This window comes from Vespula pensylvanica, chromosome 1 (genome assembly GCF_014466175.1).
Source record: "Vespula pensylvanica isolate Volc-1 chromosome 1, ASM1446617v1, whole genome shotgun sequence".
Classification (NCBI taxonomy): Eukaryota; Metazoa; Arthropoda; class Insecta; order Hymenoptera; family Vespidae; genus Vespula; species Vespula pensylvanica.
In genome coordinates, this window is record NC_057685.1 from 1,723,431 (window position 1) to 1,748,591 (window position 25,161).

The window sequence follows — 25,161 nt, forward strand, 5'->3', positions numbered from 1 at the left end:
CATCGTATAATATATATATAAAAATTTTGTATAGCACATCGAACATAACCTAACAAAATAAAATTGAATCGATAATAAGTGTTATTGTTCCTTAACGATTCGAAAAATGTGGTGGCCCTGAAAAGGGCCGTATGTGGTGCAGTAGTAGTAATAGTAGCAGTGGTAAATGATAGTTATTGATTAATTAAGCTTTCTTTTCTGTCTTTTTCGGTAATAAAACGGCTTGAATGTTCGGTAAAACACCACCTTGAGCGATGGTCACACCAGACAACAATTTGTTCAATTCCTCGTCATTACGGATTGCCAATTGCAAGTGTCTTGGAATAATTCTAGTTTTTTTGTTATCACGAGCAGCATTACCAGCCAATTCCAAAACTTCAGCAGCTAAATATTCCATAACAGCAGCCAAATAAACCGGTGCTCCGGCTCCAACGCGTTCAGCGTAATTTCCTTTTCTTAAAAGCCGATGTATACGGCCAACCGGAAATTGTAACCCAGCTCTGTTTGAGCGAGACTTTGCCTTTCCCTTCACTTTACCGCCTTTTCCGCGTCCGGACATTTTCTCTTTAGCTTTGTCGTAAAATAAAACAGAACGAACCGATCAACACAGGAGTTGAGATCACTATGCTCCAAAAAGCGCACGGTGCACGTATTTACCCGTTCCTACCACTAACTTAGTGAGCCAATAGCAATGCTCGGAGGGTCACTGACCGAATACTGCGCTCTGATTGGTACACCACTACTGTATATAATAGAGTACGCCAGCGAGTTGCATCATTCTAATCGACACTACGCGTGAGTCGGTATTGTCCTTTGACAAAAGAAAAAAATTTTTCTCGAAATGCCGCCAAAAGCTAGTGGTAAAGCCGTGAAAAAAGCCGGAAAGGCTCAAAAGAATATTAGTAAAGCTGACAAGAAGAAAAAAAGGAAGAGGAAGGAAAGTTACGCCATTTATATATATAAAGTACTCAAACAAGTTCATCCTGATACCGGAATATCCAGTAAAGCTATGAGTATTATGAATAGTTTCGTCAACGACGTTTTCGAACGTATAGCTGCCGAAGCTTCGAGATTGGCTCATTATAACAAACGCTCGACTATAACTTCTCGAGAGATACAAACTGCTGTTCGACTTTTACTTCCAGGTGAACTCGCTAAACACGCAGTTAGCGAAGGCACCAAAGCTGTCACCAAATATACCAGTTCGAAATGAACTGTTTTATATATGGTGCAAACGGCCCTTTTTAGGGCCACAAACAATTTATTTTCGTTGGGTATTTTCTCGAAATAGTTTATCGTGATCGTTTTTACGTTCGTCGCCAATTATTTGCTCGATTATTCGTCATGGAAAATATATGTATATAATCAGTAGAAGAAATTAAATATAAATTTGTTATATCATTATGAACGCACAAATTATTTCCAAATTGATGTATATTAAAATAGACATTTGTTAGAGTTTTTTTTTCGTATGAATTTTATTTCATTTATGAATTTAAAGAAGAAATCGTTTTTATGTAAAATTTATATATATATATATATATATATATATATATATAGAGAGAGAGAGAGAGAGAGAGAGAAAGAGAGATCGGATATATTTATATGTATATTATTATAATAAGATAATATCAAAGCTGTAACTTTGACGAATATTCATGTATTACGTGATAAACCTCTATACGATATATATATATATATTGCAAGATAAAAATCTATGCCGTTAAAATTAATAATTCAATTTTCACCGATATGTGACTAATCTCGTTACACTCGAGTTCCTCACAAATATCACTATATTTAATACAGCAACGCGTCTCTCTTTTTCGTGAAACGAGAGATCTAAAAGTTGCGTACTTTATTCTCATATTTTACGCTGCGAATTCATAATAGATAACGTGATGCGAATAGATCGTCATTTTATCGTTTAATGTCACATAGAATAGTTCCGTCGATGTGTACGTTATCGAATTTAAGACAATAAGTACGGACGAAGAAAAAGCAATAACTCTGATGGTACAATAGTATACAGAAGGATTTAATAATCAAATATAAATATTATCAGTCTCTTAATCATCTTTGTATATATGGAGACATATACACAAACGTTCTTCTTCATTGTCGTCCGATCGTCATCGGATGACATCGGTCGCGCGATTTTGCGTCGTATACGATATCTAGTCAAGACACGAAGCCTAATATAGCATAGATTAGAGATATACATATTTATATATTATGTCGGTATTATAAGTAGTTTACGAAATTTTCGTTATATATTTGGGTAAACATATATTGCTCATATATTATATTTAAATAATACAATTTACATATATTATATTATATTAAATATTATGTATATTATATTATTATTATTATATTATATTATATATTATGTTAAATAATACAAGTTGTTAAAGAGCAATTCTTATACAAATGTTTTCAGGAAATATAAATACATAAATATAAATAAATATATATATATGTGTATACATATATTTTATATCAAGCAATTTTATTATATTTCGAATTGTAAGAGATGAGATTGAGCATATTAAAAACAGTTTCCATAAATATATATATATATATATATATATATATATATATATATATATATATGAAAATGAATATAGCTATATAGTATCGTAAATGAAAAACTAAAACGAAGATCGTATATTATTACCCGAGAAAATTCTAATCCGTAAGATTAAAGAGAGAGAGTTTATTATCTTTTGGCGTTATAGGCTTAAATTCTTTCGTTCCTATTTTCACTTCATGCAAGACTTTTAAAACAAATTCGTATAAAAAAAAAAAACAAGTCTCGACGGGTTTTATATTACATGTCTTCATAAAAAAAAAATCTATATTACCATTGTTCCATATCGTTAAAAAATTTATTTGGTGGCCCTAAGAAGGGCCGTTGTATTTGTTATTTTTGGGAAGAACCCTAAAAAGGGTCATCGATTTATTTAGGAGAAAGGGCCCTAAAAAGGACAATTGGATTTGTTATTTACGAGAAAGGGCCTTGAAAAGAGCAATTGGATTTGCTATTTACGAGAAAGGGCCTTGAAAAGAGCAATTGGATTTGCTATTTACGAGAAAGGGCCTTGAAAAGGGCAATTGGATGTTGTTTACGAGAAAGGGCCCTAAAAAGGGCAATTGGATTTGTTATTTACTAGATAGGGCCCTGAAAAGGACAACTAAATCTGTTATTTACGAGAAGGAGCCCTGAAAAGGGCCATTACTCGTTATCTTTAGAAGACGATATAACAACCAAATCGTTCAATAGAATGTTGTTTTAGCAATCGAATGTAATTAAAATCAAAAATTGCTTCTTTTTTTTTTGGTTTTCTTTCTTTTTCCTTTTCGAAAGTTTGCAAAAATTTAACCACCAAAACCATAAAGGGTACGTCCTTGTCGTTTCAATGCATAAACGACGTCCATAGCCGTGACCGTTTTTCTTTTAGCATGTTCAGTATAAGTTACTGCATCGCGGATAACGTTTTCAAGGAAGACTTTCAAAACACCACGGGTTTCTTCGTAAATTAATCCGGATATACGTTTGACACCACCACGCCGAGCCAAACGACGAATCGCGGGTTTAGTAATTCCTTGAATGTTATCGCGAAGAACCTTCCTGTGCCGTTTGGCACCTCCTTTTCCCAATCCTTTTCCTCCCTTTCCACGGCCAGTCATCTTGTCAAATTAAAGAATGATAAAAAAGAAATTATTATAGCTTTCACTGAGCGATCTCCAAGTACCACTTAAATTCGTAGCAACAACCGTTGTGAAAGCACCGATGCATCACAGCTTCTTTTATAACGTTGATTCCTACATATCCCCCACCACAACGTTTTCAACCAATCAGCGTTACGTTCAACGTATTTTTATATTAAACGGGTGATAGTAAAACTACCGTTGTTTGGATTTTTTTTCTTACATCCAGGTGAACTCGTTTAACGCGCTAATAATAACGAAAGCATACCAATTTCTGTTATATAAATATAAATTTCATTATTTTTAAAGCATCTTCTATTAATTGGATGTTAAAATTATACGATCATTGTCGATTGATCGATCGAACGACAATGAAAAGCGTGTCTATTTACAGCCGATGTTATTTACGACTGATTAATAATCCTCCTCTATACTGTGTGATGGACTTATTGTCTCGAGATAACGCATAGGGCAAAGGAATTGTTATGTTGACGTAAATAACGATAAAATAATGATATATTTCGCATTGTAATATTGTACATTCAATTAATGTAAGAAGTATGAGAACAAAGGAAGCAATTTTTAGTTGGAATAACGCATATTCGAGCTCGCGTTTCAAATGATTTAAATCAAATGATTCCAGATCCTTTGAATCTGTATGGATGATCACAAAGTATGCTTTGTTTTTGTTTCTTTGTTCCCCTTGATTTTTTGTACACAATTCTGTTTAGTTGTACGACATTCAAGTAAAACGACTCCTTAAGACGATACTTATGTGATTGTTATTTGCAATGTGTACAAGCTGATGATACTAATTTTGACAAAAATTATATTTATTCTGTAAGAAAAGAAAAATTAAAAAAAAAAATAATAATAAAATTATAAAGTATAAAGTCAGTATTAGTATTATTAAAATACTGTATTTTTTTTTTTTTTTAATAATAATAAATCGAAATAAATTTAAATGACTGAAAATTCGACGAAGAGGAGAAGAAAGATATGTAAATCGATATTGTTTCTTTAATAATATAAAATTGATGGCCCTGAAAAGGGCCACTAGTAAATTTCCTTAAAAATGATATATTTATGAGATATTATGTACCTCATAGACATATCTGTTTATTAACTGATATCTTCGAATTTTTACGAACAGTCTTAGTTTTTGCTTTCTTCGGTTTGGGAGTTTTAGTTTTGGTAGCTGCTGTCCTTACAGTCTCAGTTTTTGATAGAGTTTTCGGTTTTGCCGCTTTTTTCGTTATCTTCTTTTTAGTAATAGCAATAGGAGCAGTGGTAGCAACAGCGGTAGCAGCTTCAGAAGTAGCAACTTTAGGCTTATTTCGAACTGTAGGTTTCTTAACGGATTCAGTTTTTTTGTTTGACGTTTTAGTTTTCTTGGTAGCAGCACTTGTCGCAGTTTCGCGAGCTGCCATTGTCTTCTTTTCAACAGATTTGTCGGTAGTCTTCTTTTCTTTGATGACGCGTTGTGCTTTTGCTTTTGTATTCCCGCTTTTGACGGTTGAAAGCTTAAATGATCCTGAAGCTCCCTTTCCTGTTGTTTGCACAACCGTACCATTGGAAACCGCATTTTTCAAATATTTCTTTATGAATGGTGTTATTTTTTCATCATCAACCTTATATGTTGCTACAACATATTTTCTAATTGCTCGAAGTGATGATCCTTTACGATCTTTTAATTCTTTAATGGCGGCAATTACCATGTCAGAAGTTCGAGGATGAGTTGATTTTGGTCTTGAAGTCTTTTCTTTTTGTTGCGCTATTTTCTTTAGTTTAGATTTGGTCGATTCAATTATATTTTCAATTAAGAAGCCATTGGTGATATTTGCTGAGTCCCCCATTATGATATCCCTCAGTGATGATCGAGTAAGCGAAATGAGACAAGAAAATTGTTGTACTGGTATAGTAGTGTATTGTGCCATTTTTCTTTCTTTTTACAGGTCTATATACATATATATATATATATGTAAGTATATATATATAGATACGATGTATGATACTGTAAATAGTAGATGTCGCTTTAATTTTGTTCCCGCTTGTGGCGACCTCTTTCGTCGCACTTCCGCTATGCGTCGCATATCATAACAAAATTCTCAAATATGTATGACTCGTGACATCTAGCTCGTAATAAGGTAATTTGTAATTATAGAATTCCTATACACTCTACTTTGTGGTATAAAGTAACATATTTAAATCCAATATTTTATATTTACAGAGATTACAAAACAAGTATTTTAAAATGTCCATTAATTCGAAAAGAAATACGATAGAATTAAAAAGATCGAGATTTAAAAAGAGAGAGAAAGAGAGAAAGAATAAGAAAAATAAGTGGAGATAAGAACGACACGTATACGTGTATTGTTTATCGCCATATTGTGTTCTATCTCTTTCTCCTTTATCTTTTTATCTCTCTCTTACGCATACAAAACAACAGAAAGGAAAATAAAAACGTTTTATTTCTCATTCTCTCTCTCTCTTTCTCTCTCTCTCTCTCTCTCTCTCACTCTCTCTTTCTCTCTCTCTCTCTCTCTCTCACTCTCTTATTCTCTCTCTTTCTCTCTCTCACTCTCTCACTCTCTTATTCTCTCTCTCTCTCTCTCTCTCTCTCTCTCTCTCTCTCTCCCTCGTTTTCGTTCATCTTATCTCTATATGCCTCTTTCTCTTTCACGTCGTTTTTCTTTTTCGTTTCACCTTCTCATTATACCTTGCCTCATTTCATCTTCTTGTTGATTTACATCCGCTATAAAAATTTTATTTTAACAAATGTTCGATGGGTAAAGGATCGTTCATTCCCGCCAACGACAATGGTGCCTCTTGGAAATACAACATTATCCCCACCATTCACTGTCGCTCCATACCTGTGTCACGTGACCCGAGTTATTTCTTACGATAGGTTGTTGTATTTCTAGTCTAACATAACCCTACAACTACTGGTGTACTACACTACAGGTACTACTATTTTTATATTACGTTTGATTATCCAGTTTCGTTCGAAAATTTTTCGTAGTAGTTATTATTTTACTTGATTATATCGTTAAGCGAAAAGCAGTGTTATTTATTAATAAAATTCTATACACGTTGATAATTTTCTCTATCTTGTTATGAACAACAGGTTTAACGAGGTTATACATGTCGGTGCTTTTATGTAATTTGCGTTTAAAAATTTGTCGAGGCAAACCATAAAAATGATTTTTATGATTTTATTTCTAACCTGCTGTAGTTTGTTACAAAAGCACGAGGGAATGATGCTTCATCAAATTTATATATCATATGTGAGTATATGTTTATATATGTCATGTATATTTTATATATACTTAGTTTAATAAATATATTAATTAATTGGTGATTTTGTGGAAATTATAATATATTCTATTATAATTCAAAGCATTTATTCACACCACAAGGCAGAAGAAAGAACGAAGGACCTTGAAAATTTCAAATCACGGATGCACTCAGACTTGTTTCAAAGATATTTCCTTGGCATCAATCAAGAACTTCATGGGTTGAGACATATGGTTCATAATGGAGATATGCTTTATACGTGTATGTAAGAAGATATTGTAACCTTACCGTAGTCATTAATTTCATTATATGTCAAGAAAGATAATTTGATTTTCAATTTCTTAATAAAGGAGGAGTAACAGAACCAAGCAACTTCCCTGATAATGCTGGTTAATCAAGGAGCAGTCAAAAATATTGCAATGAGAGTCTAGTGATCAGAATTAAAATAATCAATGATATCATAGTTGATGTCGACCTGTTAAGGTATTAGTTATGAAAGAGTCTATAGCAGTTGATCTGCAATTAGCTAAACAAAAGATGAATGTTAAAAGATTCTATAATTATGTTTGATTATATGATAATGTAGATTTTTCCCAGCTTTGTTACTGTTATCTGTCTAGGAATTTCAAATTTGATAAAATAAGTCTCACTCGCGATATTAATGTCGGAACTAAATTTAAAAATATTATTAGCGTATAATAGCATAAAAGAGATTAGTAGGAATATTAGGATGTGATGGGGAAATTCATTGTGACTGTTTACAATACTCAGAATTTGTCGTTGGATCAAATTCATTACAAAAAAAAAATAAGAAGAAGAAATCGACAGTAATATTACAAACAACCCCAATGGAAATTACGACTTTCGTAAGAGCAGATATAAAAATGAGGATATTTTGTTTGAAAGAGTAGAAGAGAGAAAGTAATCTAGGAATAAACAAAACTGAAGTAAATAAGTAAGTAAATAAGACTGAACGATGACTGAACACCAAAAGAAGTACGAAGTAGCATAAATATAAAAAATTAATATATATTACATAAAAATAATATATATTATATACACATATAACGTATAGGATTATATTTCTACCTTAATAAATTATACGTACGAATTTTTATACGAATATACACGAAACTTTATACAATAAAACGCGCGTTATTTATTATATTTTTTTTCATTCCTTGCATATCGATATTCATGATATGTACTGCAAGCTATAAAAGCTAATAATGTAAACAAATGTATTTATAATTCGAATTTTTTAAAATATTTTATATTTTTTTAGAATAAGTGACTCACGGTGTCTTGCCGTTCGTTAAACGTGCGTTTCACGACGGACATATACATACATATTTTAAATATAACAATATATATTGTGGTGCCGCCACGTCACCGCAAGCGACGCTCCGTCGACGCAGATGTCTGCGTTACTCTGCCGGACGCACGGCAACGCGGCATTTTGTTGTTACCGCGCATCGTTGCGACAGTGCAGAGAAACTTATCGTAGAGTATACTTCACCGTGTAATACTACTTCATCGCAAGGCATCATGGCCGATGAGATTAAGATTGAGATATTGAATTTTTAATCAAAGAAATTAGAAAATATCGCGAAATTTTTAACGTTACGAAGCTAAGATTATCGTGCTAAAAATAAAAAAGAAATAAATAAATAAAATTGAATGACAGTTTGTCAAAAAATTTTCGAATAATTTTGACGAAAAAAAAGGAGGTCGAAATATCTGGAAGATTCAGATTCATTTTCCTAAATGACGTTAATAATTGTAAAAACGGTACGTGAACGTGACGCACGTCTGCAATGTTCGTTTGCGACAACGCACCGTGCACGCTACGGCAACGTTGCGTCAAAATATCGTTCATCTGTATCGATCCTTATGTTAGATTGTGGACGAACGAGCGTTAAAAGGACGTACGTTGTAAAAGTATATTGTCGTATAATAAAACCCATTCTATTACACATTCTATTATAGGAAGTGCGTCACTGTCAACGTACAGTAAAACGTCTGATAGTTTTATATCAATGTATTTATGCTAGAAGTGCTGTGTACACGTACGTCCGTAGAAAACGACGTCCGTCTCAATGGACCGTTTCAACGCTCGTGTGTCACCAATTTACGTTGATGAAAAATAAACAGACGTTGAAGGTAACCCACGTTCCCAGTATTTGATTTATACTATACGATAATATATGTATTTTTACAATGAATTTCGTTTCAATATTCCGTGTGTCTTCAGTCGTATTTATCCTAGAACGAACGTTGGACACGTCGCGACGCACGTTCTGTATCGTATACCCGTGAATACAGCAAGTCACGCGAACGTACCGACAGTCGTCCGTTGCATGGCAATTGTACTGGACAGTTACTACTACTTTTATACTTTTTAACTTGTTATTAGTAACGAAAAACAAAAAAAAAGAAATAAGAAGATGGCAAATAATGTTGACACCGAATTATTAATTAGCGAAGTAGAGAAAAGAGGTGTAATATGGGATACCTCTAATGAGTATTATAAGGATAAGAATAAAAAAAATGCAGCGTGGGATGAAATATGTTCTGGTTTATTAAAAAATTACAAATCAGAATCTCAAATGCAGAAAAAATTAATTTGTAAGTATTATTTTAACGGTACAAGTAAAATAATTAGATAATCTTTATATCCGTTTAAGTACATATTCGAGTTATCGTATTCTATCGAATTGTCAGGATAATTTTTTGTTATCGCTTACGAATTTCGATTTTGAGTACAATCGAAAGTTATATTCTCAATATATATACAACGTATCGATTATTCCCTATATAATATTTTCGATTTATTTGAACGAATATCAAACGCACGTTCAACGTAGCGTTTGGTAACTGGTTATTAAAAATTCTTTTATTTACTTGTGAGTAAATGCCGAAATAAGTTCTAAGTAAATTTTTATGTAATCCAAATGTATCGTTGTCAACAAATATATAAATTATAGCAAAGTCACTTTCTGGCAATCGTGTAGGAGTTGGGATGCCGAGAGTGTTACGTTCCATGTTTTTCTAAAGAGAATTTCGCAATATCATGAAATCTGAATCCTTTCTGAATGATACCATACGTACATAAATAAACTTATAATTTTTATCAACCATAGTTAGAGTAATCAAATAGAAAAAAAAATTCTTATATAAAGATACATTTCGTTCAATCTTAATCGCGTGAATATATTTTCGGTCAATTATTTTATAAATAATTAGGAAATTGCACGAATTTTAAATCCCTTTGTTATTTTGTTCCATGTATTTTTATCCGACTTTCATTATATTTCAAATAGTTTTGCATACTGTTAAAACTATCTTACTGGCAATCGTTCTAACAATTCTAAAATTATAGTTCAAATCTTTGAAACTGTATTCAGTGGCAAGATATCTAGAATAATATATGTAATTTAATACTGTTGACCTTCTAATTATAACAATAAGTTAATAAACCGAGTTTACGACTATAGTATGTAAAAGTATTTTTAAACTATAAATACTTTTTGTCTTAGTACAAGATATAATATCAAAATGGAGATCGATTAGGGACAATTATGTCCGCAGCTTAAAAAAACAGGCCGAGAATTGTAAATCTTGTTCTGGTACAAAAAGAATAAAACTATATATTTACGGAAAACAATTAGCATTTTTAAAAAAAAATAAAGAATTGCAACATACAGATGGTAATTTAGAAGATAATATTCAGAAAGTGATCCAATATAAAGAAAGTAATGACACAGAAGAGGATATTGAATTAAACGTACATGGAACATCCACTTCTAACGTAAGCGAACCGATAGTCAGAGTGTCGCATTAACTTGTTCGATTTTAATAATTATCGTGTTAATCTTTTAGAGCTCAGTAATACCAACTAAAAGAAAGCGACCTGATATTGAACGGTCATTGATGGACTTAATGTATATTAACATGACGAGAAAGAATCCAGTTGAAGAGGACGAGGATTTGGCGTTTTTTTATTCGTTACTTCCGTCGGTGAAAACTTTAACTGCGGATCAAAAATTTACTTTTCGTTTGCAAACAATGCAATTTTTGCAAAGTCTCAGAAATTCAACATACCATACAGGACTTTAATCTTATGTTTATCAGTTAAAGTCGAAAATAATTTCGACGTGTTCAACTGGTTCGTACTTTTCGTAATATTCGTCCATAAGAAATTTCAAAGAATAGATATTTGTCGTCAGATGGTTCACAATTTCGACATTTATATTGAAATAATACTTAATCGTGTAATAGTTATTCTTATCATTGGTAACTCTAATACCTTATCTCTAATGAAAATAAACTTATTTTATTATAATCGAAGATTATTTATCTTAATGTTGCAATCAACATTCCCTCTGATGATATCGTATTTGTATCCTGTTGCTTTGTACAATCCTTCGCACATGAGAACAATTCATTGGATGAAGTCATGGAAACAAGGAAGTAGTCGAATCATTTTTCACGTTCTTCACGTAGCTGTTTGTGAAACGTAATTAGTTATCTATGTTAATATCGTACTCCATTCATGGGATGCATCTATACGTCATAATATTTTCTTTTGTGTGCCTTGACCTGTCTCTCTCTCATATGTCATCAAATACATATAAATACGTTATGTTCGGAAATGTTACAATGTCACACTCGCCCACATATTTTCTGTACTTCATTTGCCAACTGATACTTGCAAAAGAAGAACGCCGTCGGTACACGTGCGTTCATGTGAAATAACGTCCGTATGAAAAGACATCGTTAGGAAGCTCGATAATCCCTTTTCACAGTTAAACTTTGGTAACCCTCTTACCTTCAAGAAAATCTCCCGAACAGGTATTATCTTTTATAACTTCATCGTAATCTCGTAAATTGCTAGAAACGTTTTCAGAAAATATATTTTAGGGAATTTATTATATTTCAAACTGTGAAGAATAATAGGCACATTAAAAAGATGGCCATATATAGAAAAATGAACGTAGTATAATAAATAGAAAAATAAAATAAAAATCGTCTTTTGTTGTTTCTACATCACTAATCTCTACTCCTACGAATTAGAGTTTATATTTAAGTTTAGATCCATCCTTTTTTATTTGTATTACATTTACATGTACTATAAGAATTTAAGTGCAGGAGATTAAGATAAGCTTGATAAATAATAAACGGTGAAAATTTCCTTGTCAGGTATATATCTCGTATTTTTATTAAATAATTCAATAAAGAAAAATATAGATTGTTCCGTATCGTTGAAAAAATCGGTGGCCCTGAGAAGAGCCGTTTTATTCATTTTCTTCAATAGTCATAACTAAAAATTAATAAAATATTTAGCTACTAGACGTAATTAAAATCGCATTCTTCTTCTTTCTTTTAAATATTTCTGACAATTTAACTATTAAAACCATAAATAATACGTCCTTGCCTTTTCAATGCATATCTACGACGTCCATAGCCGTGACTGTTCTTTTAGCACGTTCGGTATAAATTATTGTATTAAGACATTTTCGAGAAAGACATTTAAGGGGCTTTAAGTTCCTTTATAAATCAATCTGCACATACTTTTGATAATACCACAATGATTCACAGATTTGGTAATTCCAAGAATATTATAACGAAGTATCTTCCTGAGCATGTCTCTGTCCCAATTCTCTTCTTCCTTTTTCCCAAGTCCACAGTCATATTTTTATGATTAAGTAAGATAAAACTAAGTCTGTCTTGAATAATATCCGATCTTACTCTATATAAAAATATATACAAAAATAAAGAATTAGTCGTCTTTCCAGTCTTCTTCAGCCTCGATAGATACGTAATCCCCTTCAAAATAATTCCCTTTGATATCCACTACTTGTTTCCATTGTTTTTCCCAATGTTGTAAGCTCTCCTCGAACTCATATTTCGAAATGAGCATTAGCTGCTTCGTCACATTTTCTTTGAAATCTATAACGTCGTTAAATCGGCTTCCATTTAAAGCCTTTTTTAATCTGGGAAACAACCAATAATCAAACGGAGATATGTCTGGACTGTACGGAGGTTGTCGTAATTCAATTATTGCATGTTTCGTTAAAAATTCACGAATAAGATTACAAGTATGGACAGGTACGTCGTGATGTATTATCCAGTTACCAACATTCCATAGTTTGGGACGTTTTAATTTAACAGCATTATATAATCTTTCGAGGACCTGTCGGTAATACTTCTTATCGATCGTTTGATCTGACGGAGCAAATTCATGATAAACAATGCCTTCGTAGTCAAAAAAAACCGTGAGTAATAGCTTGACGTTGTTCGAACTACGACGTGTTCTCTTCGGTTGATCTAGCATCCAATGGGAACATTGAGCCTCTCTACTAGAATTATATTCGTAACCATAGATCCACGTTACATCCCCAGTTATTATCTTTTTCAATAATCCAGGATGTTTCTTTATCGTTTCCAGATTATCCTCAGCGATTTCTATTCTATTGTCTTTTATGTATTGTGGGAGCATCCTTGGAACGAATCTTGTAAACAGCCGACCCATTTGCAGATAATGTATTAAAATTTCGGTAATAATGTTTTTTGCAATTCCAAGCTCGCCCATTAACTGTCGGATGGTTAAACGACGACTTTGTTTTATTGCTACTCGAACGCGTTCAATATTTTCTAACAATATCGAAGATCTGATAACAACAGATTCAGTTTCAGAACTCTGGCCATCTTGGAATTTTTTAAACAAATCTTTTATTTCCATGTCACATATAGTATCACTCTCATATACCTTACGAAGCATTTCGATCGTTTCCGTACATGTACGATCAAGCTTTTGACAAAATTTTATACAAACGCGTTGCTCGAAGCGTTTTAACATGATAAAGAATTTAAGAAATTAAACGTTCTGACGGTTTGCGACACTTACTCAACTGCGTATTGTTGCCCGTTAAAGAGATCAGCACGGCCGTGTCACTTAACAAAAACACTTAGGAAAAAGGTTTCGACTTAACATTTAATACTCGTTTCCTAATAATAGTTATAATAATCTATAGAAAAAGATTTATCTGAAGATCGGATATTTCACGGACAGACCTTTCATGAAGAATTCAAGAAACAATCGAAATTAGCTTTGCGAAGATTTTTAGCTTATTTATATATATACACACACACACATACGTATATACATATATACATATTTCCTAGAGATATTATTCTCGCAGTTTTTTGGATTCTTTGTGGTTCCATTATTGGTGATTTCAAATTCCTAACCTTCACTTATCTAACAATGATTGGATGGTTCTTAACAAAGAATGTTATGATTTTATTTAAGTAAAGGATAAAAGGATTTTTTTTCTATTATTTATTTTATATTTCTTTATTTATTTATTTTTTTTTCTTTTTTTCTTAATCAAGATAAACGTGTAAATAGGAGTACGGAGAAAAAGAAGAAAAGACTAACAATTTGTAGAATGAAACGATTCTTATAATAATTTCACTTTTTGAGCTGTTCCTCTAGTAAACAAAGTATCTACTTAGTACTCTATTAAAGGTCAATCGAAGTAAACATGTTATTATCTATTAAAAATATTACAATTTTAATTAAACGTTAAATATGAAAGAAAATAAAAAGACTTCTAACGTAGATCTCAGCGTATACCCCACCATAATCCGTACGACCAATCAGCTTAATTCTCTTCAAAGAAATTTTATCCTTCACGAAAATTATTAATTAAAATTATACGGGTTAGCCTATAAGATATTATTATTATTATTATAAGTTTAATAGTTCTCGTTAAATAGAATTTTGAAGAATCTACTTTTTATTATAAAAATTTTATAGAGTTAAAATTTGATAGAGATAAAATACACGATCGAATATTATAACCAAGCACATATATGTATATACATACGTATACATATACGTAAATACAAAAGAGAAATGAATAAAAACGTATATGATATATCAAAAAATGTTCCATTTGTTTAAAATAAAATTTATTATTTTCATAAATTAAAAAATAAAATAATACGACGATTGAGACCGTCGGATCAAGTTACTATAGTAGAAATATACGAGGAGCTCTGATTGGCGCACTGGAAGAGTAGCTGTTGCGTATATATCGAGCGCGCAACCGGTTCGCCTCATTCTTTTCGAGACCGTTCGTGAGGTAGCATCGTATATTTCACAGCGAAAGAAAAAACTGATCTGGTAATGCCGCCAAAAGCTAGTGGTAAGGCCGTAAAGAAGGCTGGAAAAGCACAGAAAAATATCAGTAAAACTGATAAAAAGAAAAAGAGGAAGAGGAAGGAAAGTTACGCCATTTATATATATAAAGTACTCAAACAAGTTCATCCTGATACCGGAATATCCAGTAAAGCTATGAGTATTATGAATAGTTTCGTCAACGACGTTTTCGAACGTATAGCTGCCGAAGCTTCGAGATTGGCTCATTATAACAAACGCTCGACTATAACTTCTCGAGAGATACAAACTGCTGTTCGACTTTTACTTCCAGGTGAACTCGCTAAACACGCAGTTAGCGAAGGCACCAAAGCTGTCACCAAATACACTAGTTCAAAATGAATTTACATACAGATATTTTAAACGGCCCTTTTAAGGGCCACAGATAATTTATTTACGTTGAATATTTTCTCCACATAAGATACTTTTTTTACTTGAATTAATCGTTTGTTCGATTATTCGTTATTGAAAATATATAGATAGATAAGAGAGAAAAATTAAATCGATGTATAAAATATATTTTTGTAATATTTGTAAATTTATAATAAAATATCTGTATAAGATAAATGTACATTAAACAAACATTCATTAAGTATTTTTATGTGAATAAATATTTTGTTCGATCTATATATTGAATTCAATTTTTCTTTATTTTTTCAATTAATGAAAAGCTATCTTCATTCTTAAAAACTGGGTACTTTACGTAAATACTAAGATGTACAATTTGAAAGAATTTCTTTCAAAGATTCCTACGTAATTTTATTTATTCTTTTCTAAAGATTTCTAAACTCTTGGTACATTGATGTTCGATTTAAACAAAATCTTTACAAAAATCTCAACATCGTTCTCTCCGTTATAAGATAAAGAATTTCTATTGTACCGACTAAGGTCGTTAATTTTCTTCAAAGAGGATTAAGTTACACACTCGGAAGATAATATTTCTTTGTCACTTGTAAGCTTTTTGTTCAGAGTTCAAGAATATATTTTTGGATGATCACAGTAACAATAGAAAAGACTCAATCACTACCTTTAAATTCGACAGAGTGGATCTTAATAACTTAAAGTCATAAGATTTTCCTTAAATATGGTGGACATATTTTCTCTATGCAGAATCAACATAGAACGTAAAACGCAAGACGTAATGCAGTAAGCGCCATCATATACGACTTTTGTAAGCCACAAGCTTCGACCAATCACAATCGTAATCGAAAAAATTGCGGGAAAATATAATTCTTAACTATTTAATTCTTGCTTGCTCCATCTCCGTTTTTTTATTGTACTCGTGTTTTATCGCAATTATACACACGAAACATCAATGTTATTGACAATTTCAATTCTAATGTACGTATGTACTTATGTATATATACATAACCTCAAAATCTCTATAATGTTATTATATAAATATCGTTTGTTTCCTTAAACAATTGAATATGGACTTTGACCTTCTCAATTGCATCTATCGATAAAACAATCGAATCGTTTGAATGCGTCATTGATAATCGATTCGTTTTTTTTTTTATCGAGATTCCCATTTAATTATTATCAAAATTTATACAGTGATAAAAGGATCTTTGTTTAAGAGAATGATTATTATTTTCTTTGTTTTCTTGGTCTCTGTTTTGTTAGATTTATTTTTATTTCCTTTTTTTTTTCCTAAAATCATCTGATCATCCTTTCTTTCCTTTAGTTCGCTTTAGAATTTATTTGAAAATTTTATAATACTTCGCAGATAAAACCAGCGTTATCTCTGAAAAAAAAAATTCAAAGATTTTTTAGAAATATCTTTCTGTGATTACATCGTTTTTTATTTTTTTTTTTTTTATACCGTAAAACGATCGAATTGCTAGAACATGATGAAATAATCGATTAAGAAAAAAAAAAAGAAAGAAAAATAGATTCGACGTGCGAACTTATGATTAATTACACTTATATACATATTTCATGGTCAACAGTAAATGAAAAAATACTCGATGTTTACGTGAACACTTCATGCGAATTCTATTCTACTGTTTTTACGCGTTTTGTTCTCTCTCTCTCTCTCTCTCTCTCTCTCTCTCTCTCTCTCTCTCTCTCTCTCTCTCTCTTTTATATATTGAAACAATAGACGTATTTTTTTCGATAAAAATGAAAATACATGCAATATTAAAATTATTTCAAACAGAGTGAACCATCGATTGTTCGACTGTTTCGATCAATTAAACTCTCATTCCTTCCAAGGACAATTCTGCTGAACGTTTTATAGAATAGGTTATTGTCATTAAAGATAACTAAACGTTTAAGAAACAAAAGAATCAATTCAGTCGAGTTAAGAGTTATCGAACTCTTATGAATCGTGAATTATTGACTCGTAGTTATTTTTTGTTTTCTATCTCTTATTTTTTTTTTTAGTCTATCGCAATAAAATTATAAACGAAAAATATTGTACGGCCTTGCTACTTATTAATACTCGAGAATCACAATTTTATCTTTTAATTGGGAGACTTAGGAAAAATATGAATTCATACTTAAAATCGTTTCATTAAAATACTCGTATAAATTATTACTAACAATAATTACATATTATTAATAAATTAAATATTATTACAATTAATATAAATTGATCGATCGATGAAGAAAAAAAAAAAGTTAACTAGGAAGAAAGGGATATGGGAAATAGTAAGAGAAATAAAATAAAAAAATATGAAAAATCGACATCGTTCCATCGACAAGGGAAAAGAATTTGTGGCCCTAAAAAGGACCTTTTGTACTCTCTTTTTCTGCCTCCTCACTCTCTGTCTCTCTCTTTCGAAAAAGAAAGAGATTATTTCTTTGCAACAGTCTTAGCAGTTGTAGTAGTTTTCTTCGGTTTGGGAGTTTTAGTTTTGGCGGCAGGCGCCTTAGCGGTTTTCTTAGTTTTCGATACGGTTTTTGGTTGTGCCGGTTTCTTCGCAGACTTCTTTTCAGTAGCGGAAAGATTAGCTGCTGCTGCAGCTGCAGTTGCGGCTCTAGAATTAACTTTGGACTTTTTTTGTTCGGGCGATTTCTTAACGGATTCGTTTTTCTTCGTCGGCGTTTTGATTTTCTTGGCAGTACTGGTTGCCGCTGCTTTCCGTGCTGTTACAGTTTTTTTTTCAACGGATTTATCATTGGTCTTCTTTTCCTTTGTAAGACGACGTTGTACTTTAGCTTTAGCACTACCACCAGCAGCACTACCTCCACTTCCGCCGCCAGTAGTACCACCACTTCCTGCAGTAGTAGTCTTGGCGTTCGAAAGCTTGAACGATCCAGATGCACCCTTTCCTTTGGTTTGTACAACCACGCCACTCGATACTGCATTCTTCAAGTATTTCTTTATAAATGGCGTAACTTTATCACCGTCAACCTTGTACGTAGCAATAACGTATTTCTTGATTGCCTGTAGAGACGAACCTTTGCGATCCTTCAAATCTTTAATGGCGGCATTCACCATTTCAGAGGTTGGTGGATGAGTTGCTTTAGATCTTTGTACCTTAGCTTTTGGTTTCGCTACTTTCTTTGCTGCTGTTTGCTTCACTGGCGTTGTTGTTAACGTCGTTGTAGTTTCATTGGTATCATCGACTATCGTTCCACCACCTGCGGCGTTGTTCCCTGTATCTTCCATTGCGAATTTAAATTCGTTCTATCTTCTCTTCGTATCACGAGGTTGAGAGAAACGATGATGATAACACTACGATGAGATCCTCTTTTCTCTTTCCTCTCTTCCTCCAAAACTTATTCTTCTCTTATTTTCTTTCTTCGAACGTATTCGACACGATGCGACGAAAGATATGTTTCTTCCTATTATAGTGGTACGACCAGTGTGCTGTCCAATTACCTGTACCAGTCCGAACCATGGAGAGAGACTCTCTCGATATGGCGCACGAACGTCACGATTAGAACGATATCTGAACAATTCTTACTTCATAGTTTCAACGTTATTTTCATTAAATCGTTATATTTCTATGCTTCATTTCAAATTCATATCGAAAGTTTATTATATCGGTTATTATTTATCGTTGTTATATTTTAAGAATAATCTATATTTTCTTCATTATTTATAATATATTCAGAAGCATACAGTTTTATGATTATAACTTGGCCGATATTATTAACGAAATATAGATTATTCTTTATTAAAATGATATATTTTTTCATTTTAATAACACGTTCATGGATTAATCTTTCTAATATCATTCAATATTTTTACGATATATGTTTCGTTGATATTGAAAATGTGGTAAGAATCCAACGTATCAATACTGGGAGATTCGTCTTTCCTTGGACACGTATTTGTCAACAACGGTTTACAAATTATTGGATTAATATGAGTATTTATGATTGGTATTTAAAATTTGATGTATTTGTATGAATGAGAAAGGATTTAGAAACTTGATGATTAATTTAATCAAGAAGAGTTTAATGGGACGATCATTTTTAATGTAGCTTTCACATTGCGATAAGAAGAAAGAAGAAATGGTGATGTGATAAAAAGATTACGAAGTGTGAATAGATAAAATATCTAACGAATAAATTAATTTAAGGACACATATATATTTCTCATTAGAAATAAATAGATAAATATATATTAAAATTATTTTTCATAGTCATTTCATCGAATAACGTTCTTGTATGCATACTTAAAGCTATTTAGTCTATTATATTTTCTATGTGAGAATTAAATTAATTTTATAATATTTTATTAATTATTTTTTATGTATTTCACGCATTCAATACGTGTTAATAATATTATAATTTATTAATCTATCTATAACGAAGTATTATTTCATCGTTGTATATATATATATATTTTTTTTAAAGAAACAAAAAAAGAATATTTGTTAATTCCTATCGATTAGTTCAAAAATATTCCATTGGAACAATCATCGTAAAAGTATTTAATAAATATTGTTTTTATTATTTTTTTTTAAATATTTTTTTCAGATTTCTTTTCGCTTTCAATATATAAAAATAAATAAAAAAATATATATATATGTATAAAATATATTTGAAAATATAACATTTATAATAGTTTTTGAAACAATTTCTACGTATAATATTAACGTAGAAAATGCATTATTGCATCGACGTTGTTATTTTTTTTCTACGAGCGAAATGATTGGGAGGAGTGGGGGGAATGATAATTGAAAACTTTTCCTCCACTTCTTCGAACGAACCAATCAGGGATAAGTAGATTTCTGTATATAAACTGTGTTAAGGAGATCAAGCATCACAGTTTTAATTCAACTACGTTACGTTCGTTTTTCCATCGAGAGACTTATTAAACTTTGAATAATACGTATTATTCGACGTTAATAAAGAAATGGCGCGTACGAAGCAAACTGCAAGAAAATCGACTGGTGGTAAAGCTCCTCGTAAACAATTAGCTACTAAAGCTGCTCGTAAGAGTGCTCCTGCAACCGGTGGTGTTAAAAAGCCTCATCGCTATAGACCCGGTACTGTAGCACTTCGTGAAATTCGTCGTTATCAAAAAAGTACCGAATTACTTATTCGAAAATTACCATTCCAACGATTAGTCCGCGAAATTGCGCAAGATTTCAAAACTGATCTTCGCTTTCAAAGTTCCGCTGTAATGGCTCTTCAAGAAGCTAGCGAAGCGTATCTCGTTGGATTGTTCGAAGATACGAATCTTTGTGCGATTCATGCTAAACGAGTAACTATCATGCCTAAAGATATCCAACTAGCTCGTCGTATTCGAGGAGAACGAGCTTAAGAATTATGTCATCAATTATTATTACATTCAACGGCCCTTTTCAGGGCCAACATTTAATTTTCGTTCGAGGATCAGTTTTTTTATTATTCTCACGATCAAAATATTATGCATCGTTTCATTATATCATTTGTAAATAAAAATGAAATCAGTATCAAATTTTCTCCGCATCACATTCCTGTATTTCGTCGAATAAATTTTTTTTTCAATGATATTGCATTTTAAATAATTACATGTATGCATTACTTAATATTATGTTCATAAATTCATTAATGCAATAAAAATTAGAAAAAGAATTGATTCGCTTTTTTTTTTTAGTTTTACTGTAGTAATTGTATTTATTAATTTACCATTCAGTATTAATCTCTTTTTCATACAGTTCTATTTATTTACAATGTTCCTGTTCTATAATGTAGTATTAAGTTAAGATATTGATTACATTATGTGTAAACGTATTCGTTTAATCGAATAATTTTATTTAATAATTAAATAATACATGATTCTTAAAAAGTAATGATAATCATATATATATCTACTGCGGTAGAACATTATCGCATATTATATCGTTTTTTTTTTATTCTTTTTCATAGTTACGTGCAGTTGCCAGTAGAGTGCACTATTCGAGGCAACATTTCAAGCAATGCTATTGGTCCGTTGTTAGAGACGAGAACAGGTATAAATACCAATAGGCAGTTTTTTTTTCGATTAGATCTGCCCAGGCTTTCCTACTGAGCATGTGCTGTTGTGTGTCCAATATATATATATATATATATATATATATATATATATATATGTCTATAGATATATAAGGATGGAGCTTTAACAAATGGATGAAGTACTGTTCATACAAAAAAAAAATTCATTCTGTAATTCAAGTTATTCTCTTCGATAATTGATATGCAACTCTACCTTAGGTCTCATAACATTTACATTATAACGGACGATCATCCGAATCATAGGTTCAATTTTTATGACAATGTAATATTTTACAATCACTGAATTATAAACTGAAACTTTACTAGAATTCTGTATAAATGCATCGAATTTGAATGCGCTGAGAATGCGAGGCTTAGACTTTTGTTCTATGACAAAAAATGTGTGAATAAAAAGTGACTCTTTTTATTCAGTTCTTTTATCAGTAGTTGCAATAAAATAAAATAAAATAATATTGATTTATACGTGTTTCTGTATGAAATGACGTTCGTCGTAATGAATGTTGTTTCAATTATCGTCTATCTCGGCAGTCTTTTATTTGTTCCTGTTCCCATTTATATCTTACCACTTTCCTCACTTGTTTCTCAAATTACAACAGTATGTGTGCATTATGTTATATCTACATTAAATTTACATATTAGAACTATTTCCAAAATATTTTTCATGTTTTATTAAACGTGCCATATATATATACACATACATACATACATACATACATACATACATACATACATACATACATACATACATACATACATACATACATACATACATACATACATACATACATACATACATACATACATACATACATACATACATACATACATACATACATACATACATACATACATACATACATACATACATACATACATACATACATACATACATACATACATACATTTGTGTGTTGTGTATATATGTATGTTTAAAAGAACGAGATTTATCCTCCTAAAAAAACTGATTATCTCTTTCTTCTATTTTATTAATTATTTTATTTTATCAATGAAATTATCGAATATTAACGTTATCATATCCACGTATTAATATTATCATTTTCATCTTAAAATTCAGTCTGTTGCAAATCAATATTTTTTAGTTGGATAAAGATTAATAAATAAAAAAAAAAAATAAATAAATAAAAGATAAAAATGATAAATAATATTTTTAAGAATTGAGAAAAATTTAGAAATTTTCTAAAGATCCGTACAAATCTGTTAATCCAAAAATCTTATGAGAATAAACCATAAGGCTGAAAAACGCTATTCACAATAGGATTAAAACGGGCAAAGTAAGGGATATCGAATGATAGGAGGGTCAAGGGTGCGCTATTCAGTACCGTATACGTGGTTATTGTACTCTTCGGTCCTGCCTAATAATATTTATTCTCCAGGGTAGGATGGAGTAGGTCAGCCATTTTTTCACCCCCATTTTTTTTCTTTTTTTTTCTATTCTCTCGAGTCACACATATATGTATGTTTGTTAAGTTAAGCGTGCCGCAACATGATATAATAATGCAAAGAGTAAATTTCAAAATCCAAGTACATTCAAGAATGATGATTTTTATCTTTTCGAAAGAAAAAATTTGACTATTTTAAATTAATCGAATTTTTATAATTCTCGAGTAAATCGATATGTGTATATACGTGGGTATATGTTTTACGAATATACTTCATATTGGAATATATAGGATAATTTGCAAATATACATTGCACATAGTTGCAATATAAAATTTAAAAACATAGATTTGTCATATATTTAATTCATTCAACTCAATTTCTTTCTTTCTTTCTTTCTCTCTTTTTTTTTTTTTTTTTAATTCAACGTCGCGTCTGGATTTGGCGTGTGAAAATGAAATGAGAAGATAATTATTTTTGTCGTTCGTTTTGATATAACGAAATTAAATGAATAAACAAAAATAATCGACTGAGAAATATGTCGGTAACAGAGATAAATGATTATTTTTGTTATCTCGTAAATGACATTTCTATTATCACTTTCAATGTGGCGTACGAGTTAAAAAGGGCTAAAAAGAAGTACTTAACTGACAATAAGCATGAATATTTCGGGCTATATACAAAAAAGATTCAATCGTTTTATCGCATGCAGAATCGATTTATTTTTAGACAGTCGATGTTCGATTAGTTAGTTAGTCGGTTCAATTGTTTAAGTAAAAAAAGGAAACGTTGGGATAGAAAGTTGTTAGAGATAAAACTGACCATTACGGTCAAAACGGTACCCTTTTGTAAACTACGATGGGTTGAGGATAATTCCATAGAGCTTACAGTAAAGATTCGGAATTAAAAATTTCAATGACACAAAAAGCGGATTATTACATGTAAAATATGAGTTCGGTACATGATGAAAAACTTAGACCTAAAGAGACGGACTAAACATATTTATCATCTTCACTTCAATGTTTTCAAGTTTAGGGAATGAGAAAGTAGTTTGGATTTTGGATTTCGAATAGGTTGTCAGCTGGACTTTGAATGACAAGGATTTGCAAAAATATAAAGAAGGGTCAGTTTATGACGGTCAGGTACATCTGTACCCTACCTCTGTAATTACGACATAGAATAATTTTTCTTGGTCGTAAATTTTTGTCGGATATTTTAATAAATACCTTTGGAAAATAAAGGTTTTCCTTTTCTTCTTTTTTTTTTTTTCTTTATACGAGATCTTACTTGTCTGAAAATTTCTCTCGTGAATTACTTGTTTTCTTTTTTGACGCGATTTTTGCAAGGAAATTAATATTAAAAAAACAAAAAAAAAAATTGAAAAAAATAATTTTACGCAAAAAAAATTTCGGATTAGCTTTCGATCATGAAAATCGGATAAAAAATATTGGATTGATAATTCATGATGTAAATTCTTGCGAACGCATTCGTTTAATTTTTCTATTTCATCAAATCTTCTTTATCGTTCATGATTTAACATTTATATAGATTTTCGCAAGAAAAAATTTTCATTCGAATAGTTCGTAAGAAAAACCTATTTAATGAAACAATTTTATAATATATATTATTATTAACTTAGTCTAACGTAGCCAAATAATATATTTACAATATTACGCAAATAAAATTAAAGCAAATTAATAAATTAATTTGTTTGCAGTAAGCGTTGAGGATGCGTCTAGCGCGTATTTTTAGTTTTTGGTTTTCTTTTTTAACATAATTTTAAATAAATTTATTTTAATTTTGTAATTCTTTTAACGTTAATGAACATTTCAAAGCACTCGTTTTGTACTCTCGGTAAATATCGAATAGTAGATTTAAAAGTATTACTTCATACAGGGGATGAAGCATATGAAGCTTTGATCGATCGAATTATCACTTTATAAAATTCAAGTTTATTATCATAATTTATTTTATCGGAAAATATATATATATATACAGAGATTTTATCATTGCGATTTTATTAATACGAGCATAGTTAACACGTTTAGAAAAATTTTCAAGCGAGTATAATTCTGAAATATTTT

The 25,161-nt window shown here is 31.0% G+C and overlaps 8 protein-coding genes across 10 annotated transcripts; 4 read left to right on the forward strand and 4 right to left on the reverse strand.

Moving 5' to 3' along the window:
* Positions 1-111: 111 nt before the first annotated feature.
* On the reverse strand, positions 112-635 carry LOC122633072 (histone H2A). The gene has a single exon (XM_043820583.1). It carries the CDS (start codon positions 557-559, stop codon positions 185-187), a length of 375 nt encoding a protein of 124 aa, XP_043676518.1. The 5' UTR covers positions 560-635; the 3' UTR covers positions 112-184.
* Positions 636-773: 138 nt separating this feature from the next.
* Positions 774-1,257, forward strand: LOC122633079 (histone H2B-like). Its single transcript, XM_043820597.1, has one exon. The coding sequence runs from the start codon at positions 842-844 to the stop codon at positions 1,211-1,213; it is 372 nt and encodes a 123-aa protein (XP_043676532.1). The 5' UTR covers positions 774-841; the 3' UTR covers positions 1,214-1,257.
* Positions 1,258-2,904: 1,647 nt separating this feature from the next.
* Positions 2,905-3,796, reverse strand: LOC122630441 (histone H4). Its single transcript, XM_043814936.1, has one exon. It carries the CDS (start codon positions 3,691-3,693, stop codon positions 3,382-3,384), a length of 312 nt encoding a protein of 103 aa, XP_043670871.1. The 5' UTR covers positions 3,694-3,796; the 3' UTR covers positions 2,905-3,381.
* Positions 3,797-4,747: 951 nt separating this feature from the next.
* Positions 4,748-5,673, reverse strand: LOC122638003 (histone H1-like). The gene has a single exon (XM_043830601.1). It carries the CDS (start codon positions 5,649-5,651, stop codon positions 4,818-4,820), a length of 834 nt encoding a protein of 277 aa, XP_043686536.1. The 5' UTR covers positions 5,652-5,673; the 3' UTR covers positions 4,748-4,817.
* A 935-nt stretch (positions 5,674-6,608) lies between these two features.
* LOC122629305 lies at positions 6,609-11,361 on the forward strand. 3 transcript variants are annotated; one of them, XM_043812619.1, is made up of 7 exons: positions 6,609-6,678; positions 6,963-7,001; positions 7,134-7,272; positions 7,362-9,174; positions 9,266-9,639; positions 10,551-10,822; positions 10,894-11,361. In XM_043812619.1, exons 5-7 carry the CDS (start codon positions 9,459-9,461, stop codon positions 11,128-11,130), a joined length of 690 nt encoding a protein of 229 aa, XP_043668554.1. In that variant the 5' UTR covers positions 6,609-6,678; positions 6,963-7,001; positions 7,134-7,272; positions 7,362-9,174; positions 9,266-9,458; the 3' UTR covers positions 11,131-11,361. The 3 variants fall into 3 exon arrangements, with proteins under 3 accessions (XP_043668554.1, XP_043668534.1, XP_043668544.1); XM_043812599.1 differs by having other exon boundaries at positions 7,362-9,639; XM_043812609.1 differs by having other exon boundaries at positions 6,633-6,678; positions 7,115-7,272; positions 7,362-9,639.
* Positions 11,362-15,136: 3,775 nt separating this feature from the next.
* On the forward strand, positions 15,137-15,725 carry LOC122628042 (histone H2B-like). The gene has a single exon (XM_043809893.1). The coding sequence runs from the start codon at positions 15,209-15,211 to the stop codon at positions 15,578-15,580; it is 372 nt and encodes a 123-aa protein (XP_043665828.1). The 5' UTR covers positions 15,137-15,208; the 3' UTR covers positions 15,581-15,725.
* A 2,191-nt stretch (positions 15,726-17,916) lies between these two features.
* LOC122630434 (late histone H1-like) lies at positions 17,917-19,025 on the reverse strand. Its single transcript, XM_043814924.1, has one exon. The coding sequence runs from the start codon at positions 18,855-18,857 to the stop codon at positions 18,039-18,041; it is 819 nt and encodes a 272-aa protein (XP_043670859.1). The 5' UTR covers positions 18,858-19,025; the 3' UTR covers positions 17,917-18,038.
* Positions 19,026-20,467: 1,442 nt separating this feature from the next.
* Positions 20,468-21,016, forward strand: LOC122630130 (histone H3). Its single transcript, XM_043814287.1, has one exon. The coding sequence runs from the start codon at positions 20,556-20,558 to the stop codon at positions 20,964-20,966; it is 411 nt and encodes a 136-aa protein (XP_043670222.1). The 5' UTR covers positions 20,468-20,555; the 3' UTR covers positions 20,967-21,016.
* Positions 21,017-25,161: the final 4,145 nt, after the last annotated feature.

Excerpts from the sequence above, each read along its gene's own strand:
- LOC122629305 (XM_043812599.1), top strand. The coding sequence starts at position 9,459 with ATGGCAAATAATGTTGACACCGAATTATTAATTAGCGAAGTAGAGAAA. Across the intron at positions 9,640-10,550 it reads AATGCAGAAAAAATTAATTT|TACAAGATATAATATCAAAA; the intron begins GTAAGTATTATT and ends TTTTTGTCTTAG. Across the intron at positions 10,823-10,893 it reads ATGGAACATCCACTTCTAAC|AGCTCAGTAATACCAACTAA; the intron begins GTAAGCGAACCG and ends TTAATCTTTTAG.
- LOC122630441 (XM_043814936.1), bottom strand. The coding sequence starts at position 3,693 with ATGACTGGCCGTGGAAAGGGAGGAAAAGGATTGGGAAAAGGAGGTGCC.
- LOC122630130 (XM_043814287.1), top strand. The coding sequence starts at position 20,556 with ATGGCGCGTACGAAGCAAACTGCAAGAAAATCGACTGGTGGTAAAGCT.
- LOC122633079 (XM_043820597.1), top strand. The coding sequence starts at position 842 with ATGCCGCCAAAAGCTAGTGGTAAAGCCGTGAAAAAAGCCGGAAAGGCT.
- LOC122630434 (XM_043814924.1), bottom strand. The coding sequence starts at position 18,857 with ATGGAAGATACAGGGAACAACGCCGCAGGTGGTGGAACGATAGTCGAT.
- LOC122638003 (XM_043830601.1), bottom strand. The coding sequence starts at position 5,651 with ATGGCACAATACACTACTATACCAGTACAACAATTTTCTTGTCTCATT.
- LOC122628042 (XM_043809893.1), top strand. The coding sequence starts at position 15,209 with ATGCCGCCAAAAGCTAGTGGTAAGGCCGTAAAGAAGGCTGGAAAAGCA.
- LOC122633072 (XM_043820583.1), bottom strand. The coding sequence starts at position 559 with ATGTCCGGACGCGGAAAAGGCGGTAAAGTGAAGGGAAAGGCAAAGTCT.